This window comes from Malus sylvestris, chromosome 16 (assembly GCF_916048215.2).
Source record: "Malus sylvestris chromosome 16, drMalSylv7.2, whole genome shotgun sequence".
NCBI lineage: Eukaryota > Viridiplantae > Streptophyta > Magnoliopsida > Rosales > Rosaceae > Malus > Malus sylvestris.
Window position 1 is genome coordinate 37,124,793 of NC_062275.1, and position 24,510 is coordinate 37,149,302.

General features: G+C 39.1%; 2 protein-coding genes across 3 annotated transcripts; both read left to right on the top strand.

The window, feature by feature from the left end:
• The first annotated feature begins 6,310 nt into the window (after nt 1-6,310).
• LOC126608321 (protein BUD31 homolog 1-like) lies at nt 6,311-16,296 on the top strand. Its single transcript, XM_050276188.1, has 4 exons — nt 6,311-6,478; nt 7,542-7,643; nt 15,313-15,500; nt 15,922-16,296. The coding sequence occupies exons 2-4, from the start codon at nt 7,634-7,636 to the stop codon at nt 16,075-16,077; spliced, it is 354 nt and encodes a 117-aa protein (XP_050132145.1). The 5' UTR covers nt 6,311-6,478; nt 7,542-7,633; the 3' UTR covers nt 16,078-16,296.
• A 2,101-nt stretch (nt 16,297-18,397) lies between these two features.
• On the top strand, nt 18,398-23,830 carry LOC126608314 (protein CYCLOPS-like). Of its 2 annotated transcripts, none has more exons than XM_050276179.1 (12): nt 18,398-18,941; nt 19,039-19,292; nt 19,667-19,716; nt 19,883-20,026; nt 20,116-20,164; nt 20,243-20,295; nt 20,478-21,154; nt 21,599-21,642; nt 21,750-21,798; nt 22,289-22,337; nt 22,861-22,989; nt 23,443-23,830. In XM_050276179.1, the coding sequence occupies exons 2-12, from the start codon at nt 19,107-19,109 to the stop codon at nt 23,564-23,566; spliced, it is 1,554 nt and encodes a 517-aa protein (XP_050132136.1). In that variant the 5' UTR covers nt 18,398-18,941; nt 19,039-19,106; the 3' UTR covers nt 23,567-23,830. The 2 variants fall into 2 exon arrangements, with proteins under 2 accessions (XP_050132136.1, XP_050132137.1); XM_050276180.1 differs by having other exon boundaries at nt 19,042-19,292.
• The last annotated feature ends 680 nt before the right edge of the window (nt 23,831-24,510 follow it).

Here is a 24,510-nt window from a genome sequence, read left to right on the forward strand (position 1 = left end):
CCGTCTGTTCGAATCACTGCACCCTGGTGGAAGGTCCATGTAAATCTCCTCAGTCAGATCTCCGTGGAGGAAAACATTTTTTACGTCGAACTGTTGCAAAGGCCAATCCAGATTTGCTGCTAAGGACAGTAGAACACGAACTGTATTGATCTTTGCCACTGGTGCGAACGTATCAGTGTAATCAATGCCATATTTCTGTGTATACCCCTTTGCCACCAATCTTGCTTTGAAGCGATCTACCGTTCCGTCGGCTTTATATTTTACTATATAAACCCATTTGCATCCCACTGTTTTCTTTCCGGCTGGCAAGTCAGTTATTTCCCAGGTAGCATTCTTCTTCAACGATCTCAATTCCTCGTTCATTGCATATTTCCAGCGGGAATCTGCTAAAGCCTCCTGCACACTATTAGGAATAGATACAGTAGATAATTGATATACAAATGACTTATTTGATTCTGACAGGTGACAGGTAGACACATAATGATTTAATGGGTATCTCACTCTGGAATCAGAGTTTGGCTCACTCATGGAATACTTGTGTTTACACTCAGGATCTGCCTCATAAGTGGGTTTGGGAATACCTCTATTAATGCGCTCTGGAAGGCGACGAAGTGGAGGTGCATCCGGTGTAGAAGACGATTGGTTATGAGAAGTAGTATCTCGTGACACATGCTGTAATTGTTGCTCTGTTTCACGGCAATTGGGTGGCTGCATCTCATCTTCCAACTCAATACCCGTGAGACCCGTGGGCTACTCCTCTTCCTGACTTGTTGGCTGCTCCTCAGTAGGCTGCTCGGTAGGACTAAACCCAGAAAACACGGGCTGCTGCCCTTCTCCAGGTGTCACGGGCATTGACTGCTGCCCTTCTCCAGGTACCGTGGGCTGTTGCCCTCTTCCAGAAGCCGTGTACTCTAAGCTCAACACATCCTTATTATCGTGAGTCAGAACTTCATCATTGCGGTACTCCCCCTGAAGTGAGGACGGGGAGGAACCAAAGAACATTTCAGTCTCGTGAAAAACCACATCCTTAGTAATAAACATCTTTTTACTCGAAGGATGATAACAACGATACCCTTTCTGGGTAGTAGCATACCCCAAAAAAACACAACGAAGAGCTCTAGGTTCAAGTTTAGTCTTCCGTTGAGGTGGATGGAGGTGAACAAACGCAACACATCCGATGACCCGTGGGGGAAGATTGGGAGTCGGGGGGCTGCTAGTCTGAGATGTGAGAGCCTGAAATGGCATATGGAAGTTGAGAGTCCGAGATGGAAGGTGATTAATAAGATAAGTTGCAGACGTAAGTGCCTCTCCCCAATAATGGAGCGGCAGATGTGCCGCAAGTAAGGAAGCACGAACCATTTCCAACAAGTGTCGATTTTTCCTTTCTGCAACCCCATTCTGTTGAAGAGTATACAGACACGTGGTCTGATGAACAATACCATGCAACTCGAAGAATGAACGAAGTTCCATATTAACATATTCTCCCCCATTGTCACTACGAAGAACCTGGATATTCCTGTTGTATTGTACAACAATCATTTTATGAAACTGTTGGAAGGCCAAACTAACTTCACTCTTCGACTTTAACAAAATAACCCAAGTCATGCGGGTACAATCATCAATAAAAGTAACAAACCAATGAGCACCACCAAGAGTGGCTACTTTTGACGGTCTTCATACATCAGAATGCACAATCATAAAAGGAACGGTACTTTTATTTAAACTGGGAGGAAAAGAGGTTCGATGGCTCTTAGCCATTTCACAAACATCACACTTAAACTGAGAAACATCATTCTTAACAAACAAACTAGGAAATAACTTATGCAGATAACCAAAGGAAGCATGCCCAAGGCGCTGGTGCCACATCCAGATGTTTGACACTTTATTAGTAACCCCTTGAGAATCATCAACGGAAAGAGCTTGAGTCAGCAAGCTAGAACTACTGGTGGTCAACTCCAAGTAATAAAGTTTCCCTCTTCTAATACCATAACTAATCGTCTTCCGCGTCCGGATGTCCTTAAAAACACAAAAATAAGGCCAAAAAATAACCAAACAATGTAAGGCAAGGGTTATTTGAGCAACGGACAACAAATTATAATTTAGAGAGGGAACCACAAGAACAGTGTCAAGTTTCATGGTATCGAAAAAGGGAAACAACGCCTTCCCCAATAACAGGGACGGCATTACCATTAGCAACATTGACCTCGGTTTGTGTGGATGTTTTTAGTGATGGAACCTGTCTAGAATCACAAGTCATATGTTCAGTAGCTCCGGAATCAATTATCCATGTAATATTCATAGCACAAGTAGAAGTACTGAGTGCCTTACCATCACTTCCTGCCGCAGCTATCATGGCAGATGCCTTGTCCGCTATCTGATCCGAATCATTCTTGGTTTCAGCAATGGAGGCTCGAGATTTGTTGCACCGAGGATCACGGGTCTTATCCCAATTCTCGGGATATCCAATCAGCTCAAAACAACGACTCTTGGAGTGTCCCGTCAGGCCACAGTGTGGGCATTTACCTTATGGACGATCCCGGCTTGTCTGGCTCGGCCGAGTTGATCCAGGCCGGTTTTGTACCCCTTCTCGATTCGACCCACTAGATGATCCACGGGCCCTTGCTGCCATGGCAGCAGACTCCCCCTTGTCAACCTCTGTCTTCATTGCTTCATTTCGATCGGCTTCTCGACGGACATAGGCATAAGAAGCCTACAGGCCAAGTGGGGGATCATTCCGCGGCACTTCTCCATGCACCTGATCAAACCCATCATCGAGACCACCAAGAAACACATAGACCCGTTGTCTCTTAGTGGATTTCTGAAACACTTTGATGTCATTCTCACACTCCGTGGATGCTTTATTAAAGTGATCCAATTCTTGGAAGATCTCAGTGAGCTCCCCAAAATAGGTAGCTAAGGGTCGGCCATTCTGACGTAGACGGGATGCCTTCTGATTCAACGAATAAATTCTAGCCTCGTCATTCTCATCAAAGTAGGCTGCCTTCAAGGAGTCCCAAATCTCCTTCGATGTAGACAATCGAATGTACCGTTTCATAGACCCACGAAGATATCCCATCTTCTTCCTTCCAGCAATATGAATTTGAATGAGGGGAGCCCATAAATCATAGTTCTTTTCATCCAAAACCATACCAATATTAAAGCTTGAATTCTTTGACTGCACCATAATTGGAGCAGCCATTGAAACAATCTGTGAACCAGCCCCCTTTTCTTCAGCCATCTCTCTATTGCTTCGGAGTTGACTGACACAAACTAGGCAGAGAAAAAAAACAGCAGCGGTGATGGGACCTAGAACACGTTGGACAAATCAACAGGGCAGCAACACCCTATCTGGTGCTCGCTGCAATCGATCAGGGAACGGGCAGCAACAACCCTAAGGTTGCTCGCTGCAATGGATCAGGTACACGGCAGGAAAAAAATTTAGGGTTCAGTGTTTTTCTAACCCGGCTCTGGTGCCATGAAGAAAGAATGCCTTTCAATGATAATTTTATTTCATATCAAAACAAGGTATATATACAACCCTATACAGATATGGGAAAGAATAAGGGAAAGAATAATTATATCCTAAACTAGGAAACCAATTACAGTAGGAATCCCACAATTATAGGAATCCTAATACAAGTCAACATGACCTACCAAATAATCTCTAGGAATGCAAATGGGAACTTAATATCATAACACTCACCGTGCAATAGGGCTGGGTTCGGTTCTTAACGGTTCGGTTTTTTGCCAAAACCGAAACTGAACCGAAATTTCGGTTTGGTTCAATTTTTTTTTGGTTTTTTTTTGTTCGGTTTTTTTTTCGGTTCGGTTTCGGCCCGGTTCGGGTTTTTTATTTATTTATTTATTTTTTATCCTCCCATTCTTCGTCTTCTTCAATAGCAAAAAGAATTCTGAATTGCCGAAAAAATTGAATACATTCTTCAATCAGTCCTCAAATGCACTTAATGAGATACCTTAAAACAAACATATACAACTGGTTATTGGCAAATTACACCTAAACCAATCAAGAAATTTAAGTGCACCATCGGGAAACATATGAGATTTAAGCTGCTCATCAGCAATTAAACAACAATCCTTGCATTTCTTAATTTCCAAGTGAATCAAATTACATTCAAGAAATTTGAATTATGCATTACAGCTGACATCTACCATTTCACCCTTCTACTACCATGCACAATCAAGAAAAGCAAAACAGGTGCAGCATAAAAACCTATAAATCGACAAATAAATAAGAGAGATTGGGGATCTTTGGTGAAGGGAGGGTTGTTGCGGGTTATGGAGAAAAACCCAACAGTAGAAAAACTATTTCATAAACCACAAATAGAAAACTCCTAATTTACCAAATTAAAATTAACCAACAACACAACACAAAAACAAAACCAAATTAAAGTCAACCAAACGAAAAAAATAAACACAACCAAACGAAAAAAATAAAACACAACCAAATTTAAATCAACCAAATTAAACACAACCAAACCAAAAAAATAAATCTTTTTTAAATTAATAGTTAAAATCAGGAAGAGATTGAACCGATTCGAACTCCCTCTGCCATCCTCCTCTGCTTCCGATTCGAAAGGGGGCGAGGGAAAATTATGATTTGGAAGAAGGAATCCGCGAGGAGAACAGGAGAAGACTGGAGAGAGATTGATTTGGAGAGAGAGAGAGAGAGAGAGAGAGAGACTGATAGGAAGAAAGTAGCGGAGGGGAGAGAGAGAGCGTATGAGAAAAGGCGAAAACTGAAATGGAAGAGAGAGTGACGGCTAGGGTTTGTAAACTTAAGAAATTTTATAAAAGCATTACATATTAGAAACCTATAAATATATTTCAGGTACAATTATAACAACACAAGCCCATAGTCAAGTTGTCTTAAAACAGCCATCCCCAACCTCTAGGTTAGGGGTTCAAACCCTGACACCAACACGTTTTTTAGTATTTATATTTTATATATAAATTATTTTTTTTCGGTTCGGTTTGGTCCGGTTCGGTTTCCGAACCTCAAAAATTGAAACCGAACTGGTCAAATTCGGTTCGGTTCGGTTTGGCAGTTTCGGTTCGGTTTTTTTCGGCTTCGGTTTGGTTTGGTTTTCGATTTTTTTCGTATTATTAAGAGAAGCCTCATTGTCAACTTTTTTCCCATTTTTTTTTCTATTTTGTCCCCTTTATGTAAATATTGTGTATCAAAAGTGTTATTAAAAGAAGCTTCATCGTCAACCATTTCCCCCCTTTCTCTTAATAAGTGCATTTTTTATACTATTATCTCTACTAATTAATAAAATACTCATTGTCAACTAAAATCCTATGAAATTACCAGTTTAACCTTCTAATTAAAACATAACATGAATAAGAAATATGGGGCATAAATGTAATTTCACACAACCAAATTTTACTATTTTTTTTTCAAAACCTCACCTACATGTAATTCTAACATATCTCTAATTAAAAAAAAAAAATAAAAAAAAAATTCTCACACACTTAGTGTGTGACCATATGCTAGTACTATTATTAAGAGAAGTCTAATTGTCAACTTTTTTCCCATTTTTTTCCTATTTTGTTATCTTTATGTAAATATTGTGTATCAAAAGTGTTATTAAGAGAAGCCTCATTGTCAACTTTTTTCCCCTCTTTTTTCCTCCTTATGTAAATATTGTGTATCAAAAGTGAAGGTATAATTGGAAAAATAAGTATATGATTGTCATTTTCTTAAAAAAAAAAAAAGGTAAAATAGGGATATGATTGTTATTTTGTCAAAAGGTACAAAATTACTATTTTGCCCTTCCTTTTGTTAATAGTGTGTATCAAAAGTGATGGCAAAATAGAAAAAAGGGGAAAGAAAGTTGACAAGGAGGGTTCTCTTAATAATATAGACTAGCATTTGCCTACACACTTCGTGTGTATGAACACATTTTGTTAGAAAATGAGAAGGAGAGAAGGAGAGAGAGAGAGAACGTGAGGGGAGTAGAAGGTTTTTTATTTTTTTATATATATTGGAGGTATTTTAACATCACATGTAGGTGAGGTTTCAATAAAAATAAATAAAATTTGAACTTGTGAAATTACATTATTGCCTATCATTTTTTTATGTGATAGAAGACTAAGTAGTCTTTTTACCCTTTTTTTATTGACAAAGAAGATTTCATTAATTAATAGAGATAGATAAATAGATAGATAGATAGATTAAGATTGTTTAGTTGATTAATTGTAACAAATAGATAAACGGATGGTAATATTTTACTGAGATTCGTCCATCTCGATTCAGTCTACGAAGTATTTAAAGACGTATTCATCCACGTTTTATTAAGTAGGCAAAGCATTATTTTTCTGCTGGGCACCGATGCTTATTCGTACCGATTACGAAAGCCCATTTTGTTCCATCAGTCCTGCCAACAGTGCCTTTCCTCCTCCACACTGCAGCGCTCCACTGCTCCTCCGCTCCTCATTCCCTTCCTCACCTGTAACTGTAATTCCTTCTTCTTCGATCCTCCACTTCTCTCTTCTTCTTTTTGCTCAATTCTTCTTCTTATTGTAGTTTATTTTCTTCTGATTATTGTTTCTAAATTCTGGTTTACGGCCTAAACCTAGGAATTTAGGGATTATTGAGTTAATGTCCGATTTCAGATTTTAGTTGATGAATACTTTGGGGATGAAGTTGAATTTTGGAATTGAGTTGGAGCTCCAGCCTTCGTTTTTAAAACTTTAATTGATTTGCTTGTATAATCGTATCTAGACATGTAAACAGGTCGGATTTATTGGGTTTGGGTTGGGTTGAACCCGATCTGTGAAGTTGGGTCATCTGAACCCAACTCGTAAAGCTAACGGATCACTTAAATCCGATCCGTTAAGTTAACGGGTCACTCGTTTCACCTGTTAATAATTATTATTATTATTTTTTTTGCATAAAGTTTATTTTTTGTTATTAAGACTTTACTAAAATTACTAAAATATCCTCAACTAACAGGTGATAACGGATGTTAACGAGTCATAACAGATGGATTCAAAGTGATTCATTATTTAACAGGTTGTTAACGGGTTCATCCGTTAACGACCCGACCCGTTAAACATCCACCCAAATATAAATATTAACGGGTTGGGTCGGGTTAGGTTAACGGGTTGGATCCAAATGCCAAGCCTAATCGTATCTTCTAACAACATGGCACAAAATCGAGCACAGTGACGTTCTAGGATATATATATAACCGACCTCACTTAGTGGTATAAGACTTTGTTGATGTTGATGTTGTTGTTGTGAATTTTCAACTAGACTCATTGTTTTATCATTTTGTTGGGAAATTCCATAAAAAGCAAATTAGACTCTGCCCAAATTTGGAGAGAAACTTTCGACTTAGGAAAATTGGCTTACAAGTTCTGTCCAATCCACAGTTTCAACTCCTGCTTCGGTGCTGGTGCTCTTCATTTACTATTTTCGCTAATTAATATATTCTTGGAAAAATGGCTTCTTTTCTTGTTGATTCTGTTGCACCTTCAGATTGCTTTTTTGAACTTATATGTTGCCACTGATTACAGGTAGAAAATGCCCAAGGTGAAGACTAACCGAGTGAAATACCCACAAGGTTGGGAACTGATTGAGCCTACTCTTCGCGAGCTACAAGCCAAAGATGAGAGAAGGTTTAGTTTTTTTTTTTTTTTTTTTTTTTTCCGTGTTTTTATTACATTGTTCAACTCCGCCTATGTACTTACATTGCCGGTCCCAAGCCCGGATAAAGGAGGAGGGGGAGGGCGTCAGGTAGTCGACAGCCGGCACTCCATGATCACGTCGAATCCTTATGAAAATGAATTCAGAACAAAATTGCGCTAAAGCTAGGGCGTCACCCGTAAGTGGCGCGCTGTGTGGCCCGAGCACAGTGATAAGTGAGCAAGGGTCGCTGTATCTCCATCGGCACCCGGATGCAGTGTTAAATGAGCAAGGGGGCCATAGAAACTTCTTTTCGAACGACTCCACTCAAAGTTGTTTGGGAGCATATGCTCCTATCAACTTTACACGGGACACACAAAAGAAGTACTTTGATCCTATTAGACGGGGGAGGGTGAAGAAGCTAGGACAGAAGGGTAGAGTTCAAGAGAGCAAAATGCGTTTAGGAACGTGGAATATAGGAACCTTAACAGGAAAATCTATGGAAGTAGTGGAAGTTATGGTGAGGAGAAGGATAAATATTATGTGCCTATAAGAAACTAAGTGGGTTGGTAGTAAGGCAAAGGATCTAGAAAACTCAGGGTTTAAACTTTGGTATTCGGGCACAAATAGAACGAGAAACGGTGTTGGCATCATCGTGGACAAGACCTTGACACAAGATGTTGTAGATGTCAAGAGGGTAGGAGATAGAATCATGGCAATCAAGATTGTAATAGGACAAGAACTTATCAATATGATTAGTGCGTACGCACCTCAAGTAGGGTTGGATACGAGTTCGAAGGAGAAATTTTGGAAAGACCTTGGAGACTTGGTGCAAGGAATTGCTCAGACGGAGAAGTTATTTATAGGAGGAGATTTAAATGGACACGTGGGTAGGGAGACAGGCAACTATGGAGGTTTTCATGGTGGCCATGGTTTTGGGGAGAGAAACAAGGATGGGGAAGCTATCTTGGATTTTGCAATGGCATATGATCTTTTCTTAGCCAACACCTTCTTTCAGAAGAGAGAAGAACATGTGATCACCTACAAGAGTGGGTCGTCAAAAACACAAATAGATTTTCTTCTAATGAGGAAAGAGGATCGTATAACTTGTAAGGATTGCAAAGTTATACCAGGAGAGAGCGTGGCTAATCAACATCGCTTGTTGGTGATGGATGTACATATCAAAAGAGTGAGACAAAAGAACAAGACTTGGAAGTGCCCAAGGACTAGATGGTGGAATCTAAAAGAAGAAAAACAAGCCATTTTCAAAGAAAAAGTAATCACCCAGTGTGTGGGATAGAGATGGGGAAGCTAGCCAAATGTGGGATTCCATGGCTAGTTGTATCCGAAAAGTAGCAAAAGAGGTATTAGGAGAGTCCAAGGGTTTTGCCCCACACCAAAAGGAATCTTGGTGGTGGAATGAGGAGGTACAAACAAAGGTGAAGGCTAAGAAGGAATGTTGTAAAGCCTTATACAAGGATAGGACTGACGAAAATAGTGAAAGGTATAGAAAAGCGAAGCAAGAGGCGAAGAAAGCTGTGAGAGAAGCTAAGTTAGCGGCTTACGACGATATGTATAAACGACTAGATACCAAAGAAGGAGAGTTGGATATCTATAAACTAGCTAGAGCAAGGGAAAAGAAGACAAGGGACCTAAACCAAGTGAGGTGCATCAAGGATGAGGATGGAAAGGTTCTTGCTACAGAGAACGCGGTTAAAGACAGATGGAGAGGTTATTTTCATAATCTTTTCAATGAAGGACATGAAAGGAGTGCTTCTTTAGGGGAGTTGAGTAACTCAGAAGAGTGTAGAAACTACTCTTTTTATCGTCGAATTCGGAAGGAAGAAGTGGTTGTAGCTTTGAAGAAGATGAAGCATAGAAAAGCAATAGGCCCAGACGATATACCAATCGAAGTGTGGAAAGTTTTGGGAGAGACAGGTATAACATGGCTCACTGACCTTTTCAATAGGATTTTGAAAACGAAGAAGATGCCAAATGAGTGGCGAACGAGCACTTTGGTGCCTATCTACAAGAATAAGGGCGACGTACAAAATTGCATGAACTATAGGGGTATTAAGCTAATGAGTCATACAATGAAGCTCTGGGAGAGAGTCATTGAGCATAGATTGAGGCAAGAGACACGGGTTTCGGACAACCAATTCGGGTTCATGCCAGGGCGCTCAACCATGGAGGCAATCTATCTCTTACGAAGATTGATGGAAAGATATAGAGATAGGAAAAAGGATTTACACATGGTCTTTATAGATTTGGAGAAAGCGTATGATAGGGTCCCAAGAGACATTCTTTGGAGGATTTTAGAGAAGAAAGGAGTACGAGTAGCATATATCCAAGCTATAAAGGATATGTATGAAGGAGCAAAGACTGCCGTAAGAACTCATGAAGGACAAACTGAAAGCTTTCCCATAACTGTAGGATTACATCAAGGCTCATCCTTAAGTCCTTACCTTTTTGCGTTGGTAATGGATGAGTTAACGGGACATATTCAAGATGATATTCCTTGGTGTATGCTTTTCGCAGACGATATAGTGTTGATAGATGAAACTCAGGAAGGGGTAAATGCAAAGCTTAACCTTTGGAGAGAAGAGTTGGAATCTAAAGGTCTTCGCCTAAGCCGATCAAAGACAGAATATATGGAGTGCAAGTTCAGTGCAAATGGAGGCCAAAACGAGTTAGGGGTGAGGATCGGAGATCAAGAAATACCAAAGAGCGACTGTTTTCGTTACCTAGGATCTATCTTGCAAAAGAACGGAGAATTAGATGGAGACCTCAACCATAGAATACAAGCTGGATGGATGAAGTGGAAGAGTGCATCCGGCGTGTTGTGTGACCGCCGTATGCCACTGAAGCTCAAGGGAAAATTTTATAGGACGGCAATAAGGCCGGCGATGCTGTATGGCATAGAATGTTGGGCGGTGAAGCATCAACACGTACACAAAATGGGTGTAGCGGAGATGAGGATGCTTCGTTGGATGTGTGGGCACACGAGAAAGGATAAGATTAGGAATGAGGATATCCGGGGTAAAGTAGGAGTAGTCGAAATTGAAGGAAAGATGAGAGAAAATCGGTTACGGTGGTTTGGACATGTGCAAAGAAGGCCTACTGACGCTCCGATTAGAAGATGCGATTATGGGACAGAGGTTCAGGGCCGAAGGGGTAGAGGAAGACCTAGGAAAACTTTGGAAGAGACTCTAAGAAAAGACTTAAGAGTACTTGGATCTAACGAAGGACATGACACAGGACCGAGCACAATGGCGCTCTAAGATTCATATAGCCGATCCCACTCAGTGACTTGGATTTTCCAAGTCTCCAACCGAGAAGTTTTCCTCACTCAGGAAATTAAGGGAACACTACCTCAACCTACATGCTCCACTCACAAAGCTTCAACAAAAGAAAATTCAAAGAACTTAGCGAAGAAGGCTTTGGTGTATTTAACACAATACGTTGAAATGAAGGAAAGCTTATTTATTGATATCCCCGATAAGCTACAAATATGTACATATACATAAGTCAAAATAAACAAACAAGAGGGAGCCTTCACAAAGGTTGCTTAGGAGAAGTCTCAGCAGTCGGTAGAGCCCCAGAAAGAGAAGGCACCGGAGGGGGATCATTCAGAGCCTCAGTACTGGACAGAACCCTAGAAGGAGGAGGCATCAGAGGTTGATCATTTGGAGCTTCATTAAGCGGTACAGCCCCAGAAGACGAAGGCAATAAATGCCTTTGGAATAAACCCACAAATCTCTGATGATCAAGTAAAACCTGACCATCAGATTCCTTCATCTGGTCAAGCTTCCTCTTCATGTTTGTAGCATAGTCATGTGCGAGCCGGTGTAACTGTTTATTCTCATGCTTGAGCCCTCTAATCTCCTGTTTGAGACTCATCACTTCAGCCGCCAATGATTCAACTTGGCGGGTTCGAGCAAATAGGCGTTGGGCCATATTAGACACAGAACCTGCACACTGAACACTGAGAGCCAGAGAATCCTTAACAGCTAACTCATCAGACCGTTTGGAAAGTAGTCTGTTATCTTTGGGAGTGAGAAGGTTCCTGGCCACCACCGCAGCGGTCATATCATTCTTCATCACGGAATCCCCAACGGTAAGAGGACCAGTAGGGGAGACGAAGGATGGACGCCATATGTTGTCAGGAGAAGGCGGGGCTGCCTCTTCAACAAGGTTCAAGTCAAAACGACGGTCGGAGGGGTCAGACATTTTCAAAGGTGTTGAAGAGAGAAGAGGTCGGACAAATCAAGATCTTAGAAGTGCAAGAATGGAGCTTCTACTGGTGGAGATTCAAGTGTGCTTTGGAACTTAATGCCAGCCTCTATAAAAATCTGCACTCAACGGAGCTTCAGAAATCGAAGAGGCGCCTGCTCAGAAATCGAAGAGGCGTTTGCTTTCTCAAAAGCAAGGCTGCTCATATACCATGAGGGTCGATCTCAGAAATCGAAGAGGCGTTTGCTTTCTCAAAAGCTGGGCTGCGCAAAGACCACGAAGGCCGATCTCAGAAATCGAAGAGACGCTTGCTTTCTCAAAAGCTGGGCTGCTCAGAGACCACGAGGGCCGATCTCAGAAATCAAAGAGGCACCTACTTTTCCAGCCTTGTCAGCACCTGTCACACGCACACTCAACTTTGCGGAAATTATGGGCATTCGGTTGAAGACTTCTGGTGAAGTAGAAAGCACATGAGTCGTACTGTTCAATCACCCACTTCCCACACGCAACAGTAGCTCATGGGTACCACAGATAACTTTGCCAAAGTTCTCTGCCAAAGTTGAACACGTGAAGCTTGCAGCTCCCACTACATCGCTCTGACCAAGAAGGGTAAAAGAATAGCAAAGAAACAACACTAACAAAGTTTAGACACGTAAATTTTGAAGGTCTAGCTACCATATTATTACCCACAAGGGTAAAGGAACAGTACCACTGCTGGATAATTGGAAAGTCCCTGTGTGTCAACCTCTGTGCTTCGTGGCAAGGTAGACTAGCAAACATGCCCAACCTTTAATCACATTCGAGAAAACACTCCCAACAAGATTGCTTGCTCCAAAATCGAAGAGGCACCGTCCTCCGAATCTCGAGAGCCAGACTCCCAACATGACTACTTTCTCAAAAATCGAAGAGGGTAAAGGAACAGTACCATTGCTGGATAATTGGAAAGTCCCTGTGTGTCAACCTCTGTGCTTCGTGGCAAGGTAGACTAGCAAACATGCCCAACCTTTACTCACATTCGAGAAAACACTCCCAACAAGATTGCTTGCTCCAAAATCGAAGAGGCACCGTCCTCCGAATCTTGGGAGCCAGACTCCCAACATGATTACTTTCTCAAAAATCGAAGAGACACCGCTCTCCGAATCTCGAGAGCCAGACCCCCAGCATGATTGCTTTCTCAAAAATCGAAGAGGCATCGTTCTACGAATCTCGAGAGCCAGATCCCCGATAGGATTGCTTGTTCGAAAACCGAAGAGGCAACACTTTCCCAACTTCAAGAGACGGATCTCCTTGGATAAAGCTGTCTGTAATCTTCACACGCAACATCAGCTTTCCAGATACCACAAACCACTTTTTCAAAGTGCTCTGACAGCGTTAAAACATGTGAAGCTGGCAGCTCCCACTACCGTGCTATGACCAAGTAGGGTAAAGGAATAACATTACTACTTGTTGTTAAGGAGACTCCTATATATGTCGACCTCCATCCCCAACGGACAGGTAGACCTGCAAAAATGCTCAACCCTTCCTCATATCTGAGAGGGCACTCCCAACGAAGCCTTTCGAAATATTCAGCTTTCTTTCCCCCCGATAATACCTCTGCAAACAAGCTATACTGGAGCAAGAATATCTCATATCATCAGGGTTAAAAGCAAGAGTATTCCATATCATGCTTTTTCCCTGTCTTTTCCTTTGACCTTGTTCTTACCTGCAAGACAAGGAGAAAGAGAGCAATCAGTCAGTACTTGGAATCAAGCTTCCAGCCAGGAACTGACTGCCTGGAACCCCTTACCTGATTACTTACCTGACATTGCTCTCGAGTACTCATCTTCAACATCTTATGCTTCCAGGGAAGATACCGCATCTGCCTGAGGAACAGATAGGGCAAGGGAGAAGGATACAAGGAAGCATGTGGAGACAAGCGTAACAGCACACGTGCCGATACATCCATTACTCTGTCAAAGCAAAAGTATCCCATATCAGCAGGGTCGAACGTACTCTAGATTTGATGGACTTGTTTTGACCCTCAAATTCTTCAGTCGGCCTTATACTCTGGAGGAAACCAGAAAACCCTCCAGCTCAGTTCAAGAATAAGCCTGTGGAAAGTTACTTCTTCAAAAGCAAAAGTATCCCATATCATCTCTTCTCATTTTCTTCTCTTTATCCTTCATGTTGCCTGCAAGATAGGGAGACTGTGAACAATCAGCCGGAGCTATGATTGCTTACCTTGTCTGTCACCTCTTTCAGCAGATCCCCTAGCTCGGCGACTTGGGGGACTCCTACTACATGGTTTGTATCGCGCTTGACCAAGCCTGAAACTACAAGTAAGCTTTAAGTGAAATTGATACATTACCTTGTGCATCTCCACCAGTTAAAGATACCACCCCTGGATGGAGGAAGAGTACTTCCAGAGAAGATGCCCCATCTACCTATGAGACAGATAAGGCATGTCAAGACGATACCACACTCCGATACTTAGAAGTTTCGTGATTACGAGATCATTCTCCCACAATATTTCCTAATGTCATTTGTACTAAATCATTCACTTGTACTCACTAAAGGAGAGCTTGAACCTATGTACTTGTGTAAACCCTTCACAATTAATGAGAACTCCTCTATTCCGTGGACGTAGCCAATCTGGGTGAACCACGTACATCTTGTGTTCGCTTTCCTATCTCTATCCATTTATATACTTATCCATACTAATGACCGGAGCAATCTAGCGAAGATCACAAAAAGCGACCGTTTTCGCTACCTAGGATCTATCTTGCAAGAGAACGGAGAATTAGATGGAGATCTCAACCATAGAATACGAGCTGGATGGATGAAGTGTAAGAGTGCATCCGGCGTGTTGTGTGACCGTCGTAGGCCACTGAAGCTCAAGGGAAAATTTTATAGGACGGCAATAAGGCCAACGATGTTGTATGGCACAGAATGTTGGGCGGTGAAGCATCAACACGTACACAAAATGGGTGTAGCGGAGATGAGGATGCTTCGTGGGATGTGTGGGCACACGAGAAAGGATAAGATTGGGAATGAGGATATCCGAGGTAAAGTAGGAGTAGCCGAAATTGTAGGAAAGATGAGAGAAAATCGGCTCCGATGATTTGGACATGTGCAAAGAAGGCCGACTGACGCTCCGGTTCGAAGATGTGACTACGGGACAGAGGTTCAGGGCCAAAGGGGTAGAGGAAGACCTAGGAAAACTTTGGAAGAGACTCTAAGAAAAGACTTAGAGTAGTTGGATCTAACGGAGGACATGACACAAAACCGAGCGCAATGACGTTCTAGAATTCATATAGCCGACCCCACTTAGTGGGAAAAGGCTTTGTTGTTGTTGTTGTTTTTATTACATTGTTCATTGAACTTTTAAAAATTGATGCGTATAAGAATTCAAAAGCATACTAATGTATGTTTCCTTTATCTTTTGGACAGCTGAGAATGATACTCATGATGGTAAGAGAAAATGTGAGACCTTATGGCCTATTTTCAAAATTGCACATCAAAAGAGCCGCTATATTTTTGACCTTTACCATCGAAGAAAGGAAATTTCCAAGGAATTATATGACTTCTGCCTGGACCAAGGCTATGCTGACCGCAATCTAATTGCAAAATGGAAAAAGGTTTGCCTCAGATCACTTCTATCATTATTTGCAATTAGTAGGCATTTTCATTCCTTAATCTGGTTTACATGTGTATGAAGATGACTGCATGTTAGATTGAACTTGGAAATAAGTTGCCTAGTTTTGAATTGGAATTTAGTTTTTAATCAAGAAAAACCTGTAAATACGGTTGAAAGAATGCAAGCATGAATATTTAATATAAGAAAATTGGAGTAAACTTAGCATTGCTAGAAAATTAGCAAACTCTGGGGGAAATACATAGACGTAGGACATGGGTAGTATGACTTGGATGTGCCGACGATGAGGATAAAGATATGTATTGGATTTTGCATCGTCAGTTGTGTTTGTAAGTTAAAAAGGAACTTCTGCACTTTAATTAGGATACTCAGAATGTTAACGAACATATAGCAAACTCATGCAGCCTGGATACGAACGCCTCTGTTGTTTAAGATGCATGCAACCTCGGGATCATAACTTTGCCACCACATGTGTTTGCCGAGTGCCCAAGCATCTGAGGGAGGAGAAGGTTATAGAGTGTGTGCATTGTGGCTGTAGGGGCTGTGCCAGTGGAGATTGATTAGTGGTATGTCGTTCAAATTGTAATACAAGTGAGATGTTGAATCACATTATCCTTGGTGTTGTGGATTGTTGGGAATCTGTAACATTTAGCTGATCTTAATTAATCGACGCGATCCCTTTATAAATGGTAATAGTAGTATGTTGTCTCTGTAACTTTTCCTTAGGCCCAAAGTTTTACTTGTAATTGAGTAAAGTTTGAATTTTTTACGCTTCGTTATTCCTGTTGGTTGAAATAGTGCATTCCCTATTCAGTACATTCGTTATTCGAAGCAAAGTTTGAGCAATTTGTTCGATTCCATGTTTCACAAATTGAGTTGCTAAGTTTAGGGACATTGCTGTTCTGAAGAGTCATTGCAACATCCTACATATACTGAATCTTGGAAAATAATCAGGCGTATAGGATAAATGCGGCATGCTTAATGTGGTGTTTCGAATGCGCCAAATTTTAACCCTCGTCTTTAGCCTTGGATTTAGGTTTTAGGGTTTGTATATTCATAATACATGTGTTGTAATTTGAGTGAATTCGAGATAAGATGTTAATATGCCAGGTGCACTATGGATTGAGAAGTATACACAACAAATGAGGTTATGGTCCTAGGAATGATGGTTGAATCATGGCTTATGACCAATTTATAGGCCGGTTTGAAACTTTATCTGATACGGGTCATAAGCCGCATTGTGTGGCTTAGCACATTCGTCTTTTCCTTAAAGTAGAATACAGTTGTATGAAAAAAAATAAAAGATAATCTCCTGCATCATAGACTTATAAGAACTGTTCCAAAAATTCTCACTTAGCGTTGTCTATGCCCTGCTTATACCCTAGGTGGGTGGTCACCATCCCAATTAGTTCCTAGATGTTTCAAAATTAAGAAAGTGCGCTTAGATCTACTTAGGCGTCCGCCTAAACCCGCCTAGGTCACTACTCTCACTTAGAAAAAAAATTGATAACTTTAATTTTGCATTTTATTTTTTCAATAAAATGTAAGGGACTTGTTGAATACATGAATGAACACTCATTATATGTTCTCCATGTTTTCAATATGTTCTAATATTTTATAAGGAAAAATTAGTATCCGGTCCCTAGTTCTTACTGTTCATTGACTAAGACCTTATTAATTCTCAAATTTTGATTCAAGTCCCTATCATTAATGTGATAATGAATTTACATGTTTATTATATAATTTTTTTAATATAAAAATTAGTAATAAATTTAGGGTTTAATACTCACACCTCTATTAAACTTCTAATTAATTTTCAATTCAAACATTTCGAAAATAATAAAAAAATTAAATTAAATTAAGTTTGTACCTATTAGTTTTTTTTTTATGTATAAAAAGATTCTCAATTTTTTAATCTTAAATGTACCCATTCATATAATTTTTCAATTTTTTTAATCTTAAATGTACCCATTCTCAAATATATCAATTTGTTATATGTAAAATGTACCCTTTTTTTAATATAAAATCCATTCAAAATTTTTAATCCATGTTTAAACTTATATGGGTACATTCTTTTTCGTTGATTTGAGAATGTATCCATGTACCCATACATAATAGAGAGTATAATTTATATTTTATTATTTTTAATCCCATAAATTATGGGTTTTATTTAAAATCTCATTAATATAAACAATTACAAATTTTAATTTTTAATTTTTAATTTAAAAAATATAGTAACTTACATTATTACATTAATGTTAGGGACCTTAATAAAAAACTAAAAATTAACAAGGTTTCAATCAAAGAATATTGATAGCTAGGGACCGCATCCAAAGTGTCCCATTTTATAATCTATATGTCATTTTATTTACAATTTATGTATAAATAGGCACTGATTTATACAAATATATAATAAATTTACTTAATTCGCATAATCCGGCTAAGCTGCCACCTAGCCGCCTAGCCGCCTAGCCACTCTCTTGCCCATTCCCAGCTAGTGCTTAACGTCTTTTAGAACCTTGCTCATAAGCCTTCAAATTGATTAGAAAAACAAAACAAAACAAAATCAAATTGGCTTGTATTGGAGCCAATGATTTTTTAATCCAATAAAAAATGGCCACTTGATGGATATTAAATTTGTAAATGGACCATTACCAATTTACCATATTATATAAAGTCCACCGGTCGAGTGGTACCTCCCCAACACTATGACAATGCCCTCCCAACGGCTACACTTAATAAATAAACATGATCAAGCAAGTCCCTTTCCTTGCTGCCATCATTCCATTGCTGTTTCTACCCTAAGTAAATTAATTTCGTGAAAGCCAAAAAACTCGGTACTATTCTATTTACTGAGATTTTTTCTTGATACGAGCGATACTGGGGAGTGGGATATGAACACAAACCTCGGGTGCAGGAATAAACACTCTTTAACATCTTGAGCTACTTGCATATCTTACTGAGATTACATTGAGCTTAATAAGTTTCAATTTATATCTTAATCTTCTTGTGTTACTTACTGCTGTAAGAATGAAGTTTCATGAGAAGGAAGAGACAATGTTTGGTATAAGGAATCTTTAGATAACCCGAAATCAAAGATACCGCAGTTTTTGTTTATAATAATCTTGTTTTGATGATCGCTGCCCGGCGTATGCTTGTAAAACTGTTCAAAAGAAAAATAAACGTAACGCTGACATATGAAATTATAATCTGGGTACTTGGGACCTGTTCTTTAGCATATACTGGTTGGTTTTAATGTTTGAGCTCTTGCTCAGCTGGTGTTAGTGTTGATCAGTTCAGACTTGAGACTGCAGAGACGGACATAGTTGCTTTGTCTAACTGGTTTAAAGTCGTCTTGTGTAAGTAGCTGGTTTGAGAGGGACATCATCTGCTTGAGTACATAGTCTGATTATATCTCGTGCAGGTACATAAGAGTTGACCCTTTTCGGGTGGCTTCTAATTTTTTGTTTGTGGAAAAAGTTATTTAGGAAGCTCAGTGAATGATTCTTTTGTGAAACCAGAAGGCAGTTGGCAGAGTTTGATAAACTCATTCCAGGGTCAGGTGGTTCCAAGAAGTCAGGGGCAGCAGATGGAAGGAAGAGGGCATTCCGACTTCTATAGAAATACAAGCGAGGAGTTCGTCCTGAGATCTTATATGGAAAGCTCAGTTGCAACGCCTCTACCGACCATGGAGATGCTTGGTTTTAAGAATTTGTCTCAAAACTTTCGTACAGATAGCGAGGAACTCTTCAAAAGCTGGCTTACAACTGGAGAGGCAAGAAGCCGTGTTATTCCTATCCTAAATATTCATTTACTTGTTTTTCTTGTTGAAAGCTTGATCATTCATTGAATGTCCAATAGAACATCTATCTAGGTTTGAGTCAGTTAAAATGGCTCGTAATTCGCATTCAAATACCATTCATTCCATATGAACGCGATTCAATGTCTCTCTCTTATGGTTCAATATTTGTTTTTCCCTATCAGTTATTACTCTCTTTGATAACTCCACAATCTGATGCTCAAATAATTGTTTCACATAAGATAAGATATACAAAATCCATTCGAAGCGGGATGATATGCACTTGTGGATTCTGCTCTATCCCTTTCCTGATTGTCTTTTTTGTTTGATTGACATGTAACTTTTTCCAGACCAATTGCTACAATTCATCAAGCATTGCACATCGTACCCGATCATGGATGTAAGTAGTTTGCAGTTTGAGCAACCCTTAAATGGAAATCATGTGCTACGCCTTAAAAACGTTGTTATTTTCCAGACTGCATAGTTTTTTTTTATCCTCAGACTTCCGGATCTTTGATATTCTTGGCTTTCTTATTATAAGCTCATAATTGCTTTGTACATCACAGGATATCTACCGAAATAGCTAGCTTATCGTCGGGTCAGCAACATGTCGGTATTCTTCAAAAGAAAAGAAGCAATGATTGTTTATATCCACCAATTAATACCATGCTTGATGAAATCTCAGGTGACAACAATCAAAGTTCAATCAGGTGGCTACTGCTCCCTTCTAATAAGCTGTCTTGTAGCATATATGATTTTATTTACACGGTGACGATAACATTTGGTCTCAATTTTTCAGGCATGGTGTTGAACGAGGAATGCAGGCTAGCGAGCTATACTTGGCTAAGGCATGTTAATATTGATTCGTTTCAGGATTCATTTCAAGGAAGCTTCATCTTGTATCTAATATTTTACTATCAAAGCAGGCCTGGTTTCACCGTTCTCAACCAATGACAAGAAGCCGATCCTCTGAATTGCGGTAATTTTTACACACTTGTTAATAGATAATAACAGCAGAATTTCTGTTAAACTGTCTGGTGGATGCAGTCCTTAATTCATTCTCGTAAAGCGAGAGCCTTGTGCACTGGGTACGACCTTTACTTGTATGGAGGGCACATGTCATCATCTCATTTCATTTAATGAGTATATACTAAAATGCAGAAGGAGGTATGTCGCCATGCAAAACGCTCAAATGCCAGGAGATCTGGAAGTGATGCAGACTGCTTCAGGGAATAGCAATCTAGCAAAACAGGATTTTGCGTTTTCAAATGGTTTCAATGACCCTTCTATTTGTGTGGTCACCAACCAATTGGCGACCTTCATTTCTCCATCCAATTCATCATCGTCCACTTTCAACACCCCACAAATGAGTGAATTGGATAAAGTTTCATCTGTGGTGAGCATGCTAAAGGGTACCTTGGAGCTCAAAAAGCTTAGCAATCAGATTGAGAAAGAAGGTGTGGATGACGATAGCTCCAATGGACGTTTCTCTGTTCAAGAAGGTATCGTCAACATCGGTTTTGATCAAGGGAAAAGGGATCAAATTCATGAAATGGCAGCAGGAACATTTCAGGAAGTATCTACTATCCAAGTTAACGATCATAGAATTAAACAAAATGTTGAAGGTTCACTGGATCTTGAGATGGAAGGTTTTGTAAATATCACAAACCCGAATCCCATAAGCAGGAATTCTCAAGAACCTTCCCAAAGTGAATCATCTGCTGCTGCACCCGTAGTTTCATCTGGTTTTGATGCATGTGACGGTCCCAGCAATTCAAGTCAAACGCTGAGCATTTGTGAAAGTTCAATCAAACGAGCTGGAAGCTCTAGAGCCAAAGGTGATCCTTTTTTAGTCAGTGTTCCCTTCCTATGAAAGTTGTATTGCAGACTGATATTGGTGACCTTTAGTTTTAGAAGCCTTTGAGTTATCTTATGCAAGTTTTGTTGACAGATAACTAACATACAAAAAATAAAATCGATTAGCCCAAGATACGTAATTACCATCACGATACATCTTAAAATTGTGAAAGAACCATGATCAGAACTATCTTTTTGTTTCCATTTACCAGAGTAAATGAAAATTTATACAAAATTAAAAAAGACTCGGCACAAAATGTAATTGTATGCCTGTGCAGACGTTTCAGATACACACCTTTCTTTCTCCTTTGGTGATTAAAAACGTTTTTGAAGACATATTGGCAGTACTAACAAAAGTTAATACTGGTTAGCATCTAGTCAGTGTTTCATTTAACTAAAGTATATATCTTGTTGGGAAACTGCAGATTTCAGAGAACGGATAATTAGAAATTTGAAAGATGATCAAAAGGTAAGACTCTACTCTTTGATATTGAGTATAGCATGTTATTATGAAAGCTTCTAAAACATTTACCAGGTTTCATTTTTCTTTGTTCTTTAACTTGCCATATTCCACAGAGTGGGAAACGTTTAGACCGCTATGGATCAGTGACATCAGCTGTTTCAGGTATCCAATTATGACTAAAACTTCAGCATAATGAGTTATGGCTTTCATTTCAATATTACCTCTATAAATAAATTAAACCAGAATGTTCTTGTTTCTTAAAGCATACTTCTGAGTTGGACTTTACGAGCATATGCTCATGTGTGTTTGTAAACAAAAATTAGAATGGAATGTACTCTACTTGATGGGAGAAGAAATACCAAACTCTTTACTTATGATGTGCACAAAATATAACGGAAGGTTCTTATGTTCGAGGTGGAAAACTAGAAAGCCTTAGGACTTACCTGACATTGATGCTTCTTTAGCTTGAATAAAGATATAATTCTCCATTCTGTTGCCCCGTATAAGTGTCTCGAACGCCTTTTCTTTCTGTCACTACATTCTCATCTTGATAATTATCCGCAGTTGAAGAAATTCTGTTAAAGTAAAAAACGTTACTGTATTTTTTCCCCTCATGGTATTCTACTTTCTAACAAAGAAAAATGTTATGCAGTGGACAAGGAGGATGCAACAAAAAAACGCAGGGTGGATAGGTCACGGAAGTAAGTACGGCGATACCTACAATGGGGGATAGTATTGTCTTCCCCCGAAAAAACCTCTCTTCTTCGAATTTGAGATCTTCTTTTCTTTATTTCCATATTCTTTTTAACAAATGGGAGTAGATTGAGTTAATTGGCTATCTATTGAATCTTAATTCCAGTCTTTCCTTAATGGTGAATGCTCATATATGAGTTAAAGATAAGGGGATTGATTTACACACACGGGCACACACAGATAAGACCGCGCGCAAAAAAAAAAAAAAAAAAAAAAAACCACTAGTATGCACATCTCACATACTGTCTGACATCAGATTGATTGTATCGAAGATTGTAACTTTTATTAGGAATTCTAGGAAGAGAAGTTGAGGAGGATTTTATGTTAAAATCAACCCAAGCTGAGCAGGTTCAACTGATGCCAGAACACATCTTTGTCGGCAACATGAAGCAATAGAAATTATCTAGAAGGTGCTACATGTCTTTTAGGGATGAGAAGGTTATATTTACGTTAAGTTTCTTGCTGATGTAGAATGGCGGAGGCAAAGGAAAGGAACTCAACTCCAGTAATTCCATCTGACATACAATCTGTCTTGAAGCGGTGTGAAAATCTTGAAAAGGAAGTGCGATCACTCAAACTTAACTTGTCCTTCATGAATAGGTAATGGAACAAACTAGCTTTCATTTACTCAGAATTTTCTACTTTGACGTTTCCACGTATCAATTTTTTTTTCCTTTCACTCGAGTCACAGTATGCATACAACCGCTGAATATTCATCTCTAAGATGAAACGGTGCGGTTGTTTGCTAAAGAACATAAACTTTCTAGTTGTATTGGACAATGATGTCTACAATCAATCAAGAAACTTGTTGTGCAATAGAGCTTTTAACTAGCTTCTGTGAATAGTTTTGTTGGTCCGAAACTTAAGCCTCTTGGTGAAGTGCTAGAGCTAGTAAATTGTTGAGAAAAGTATTTGGCAAGTATTGGCAGTTAGATCAAATCAACTGGCAGGGTCTTTTTTCAGAGCACGGAAGCTTTTGGTTTGACTGCTAGAAATGCGCCTTGACGTTCTACCCGAAAAATTATTGATTATCTAAGTCTTACATTGTTTCAGGAAGGATTCTGAGCAGACTAAGCAGATAGAGGAGCTCCAGAAGCAAAATGAAGATCTAATGGATGAAAAAGAACAGCTCGTAGAGGAGATAGAGAGAGTCCTTTCAGAAACTGGAAAGATTTGAAACTCTCATTAACTTCTGGTTTGCGGTTAACTTCAGGATCTTGAGAATTTATAAAGGTTCAATTGAGGACAAAGTAAACAGGCAAATCTTAATGCTTGATGCACAAGTAAATCATGGTTTGTTTTTGTTTTTTCTTCTAAAACTAGAGTTTGTGAATTTCATACTATCAGTTGACTGGTAAATTCTACAATGTCTGGTAAATTCTACCAGTTAACCAGTGAATGTCAAATGGAGGTTACTTCTTATACAATGATATTCTGGTAAGGCGAGGCTGGATTTGGCTAAGTAGCAATAACCTAATTACGACTACTTATCGAATTCAATATAAATGTTAAATCTTTCTCGTCATATGTGAGTCGAACTTGAGACTCATCACGTGCAGTACATATGCTTTTAATTAATAAGGGAGACTTTGGATGCGGTATCTAGTTATGAATAGTCTTTGACTGAAACCTTGTTGGTTTTCAATTTTTGATCCAAGTCCCTGAAATTAATTGATAATTTATTTCTATGTACGTTACTATATTTTTTAAATTAAAAATTAAAATTTATAGTTGTTTATAGTAATGAGATTTTAAATAAAAAACCATAATTTGTGGGATTAAAAATATTAAAATATAAATATACTATTGTGTGTGTGTGTGTAAACATGGGTACATTCATAAAAAATAACCAAAAAATTATTGTATCAAAACATGGGTACATTCTTCAAAATGGGTACATTTAGCAAAAATAAAAATGGGTACAAATAAATAAAAAAATATGGGTACAATACAAATAAAACTTTAAAAAATATGGGCACAAAAAGAAATTAATATATGGGTACAAATTAAAACTGAAAGGAAAATTGGTACAAATTAAAAAAGGGTTGCAAATTAAAAATGGGTACAAACTAAAAATAAAAATATATGATAAAAAATTTAGCCATAAATATAAATATACTA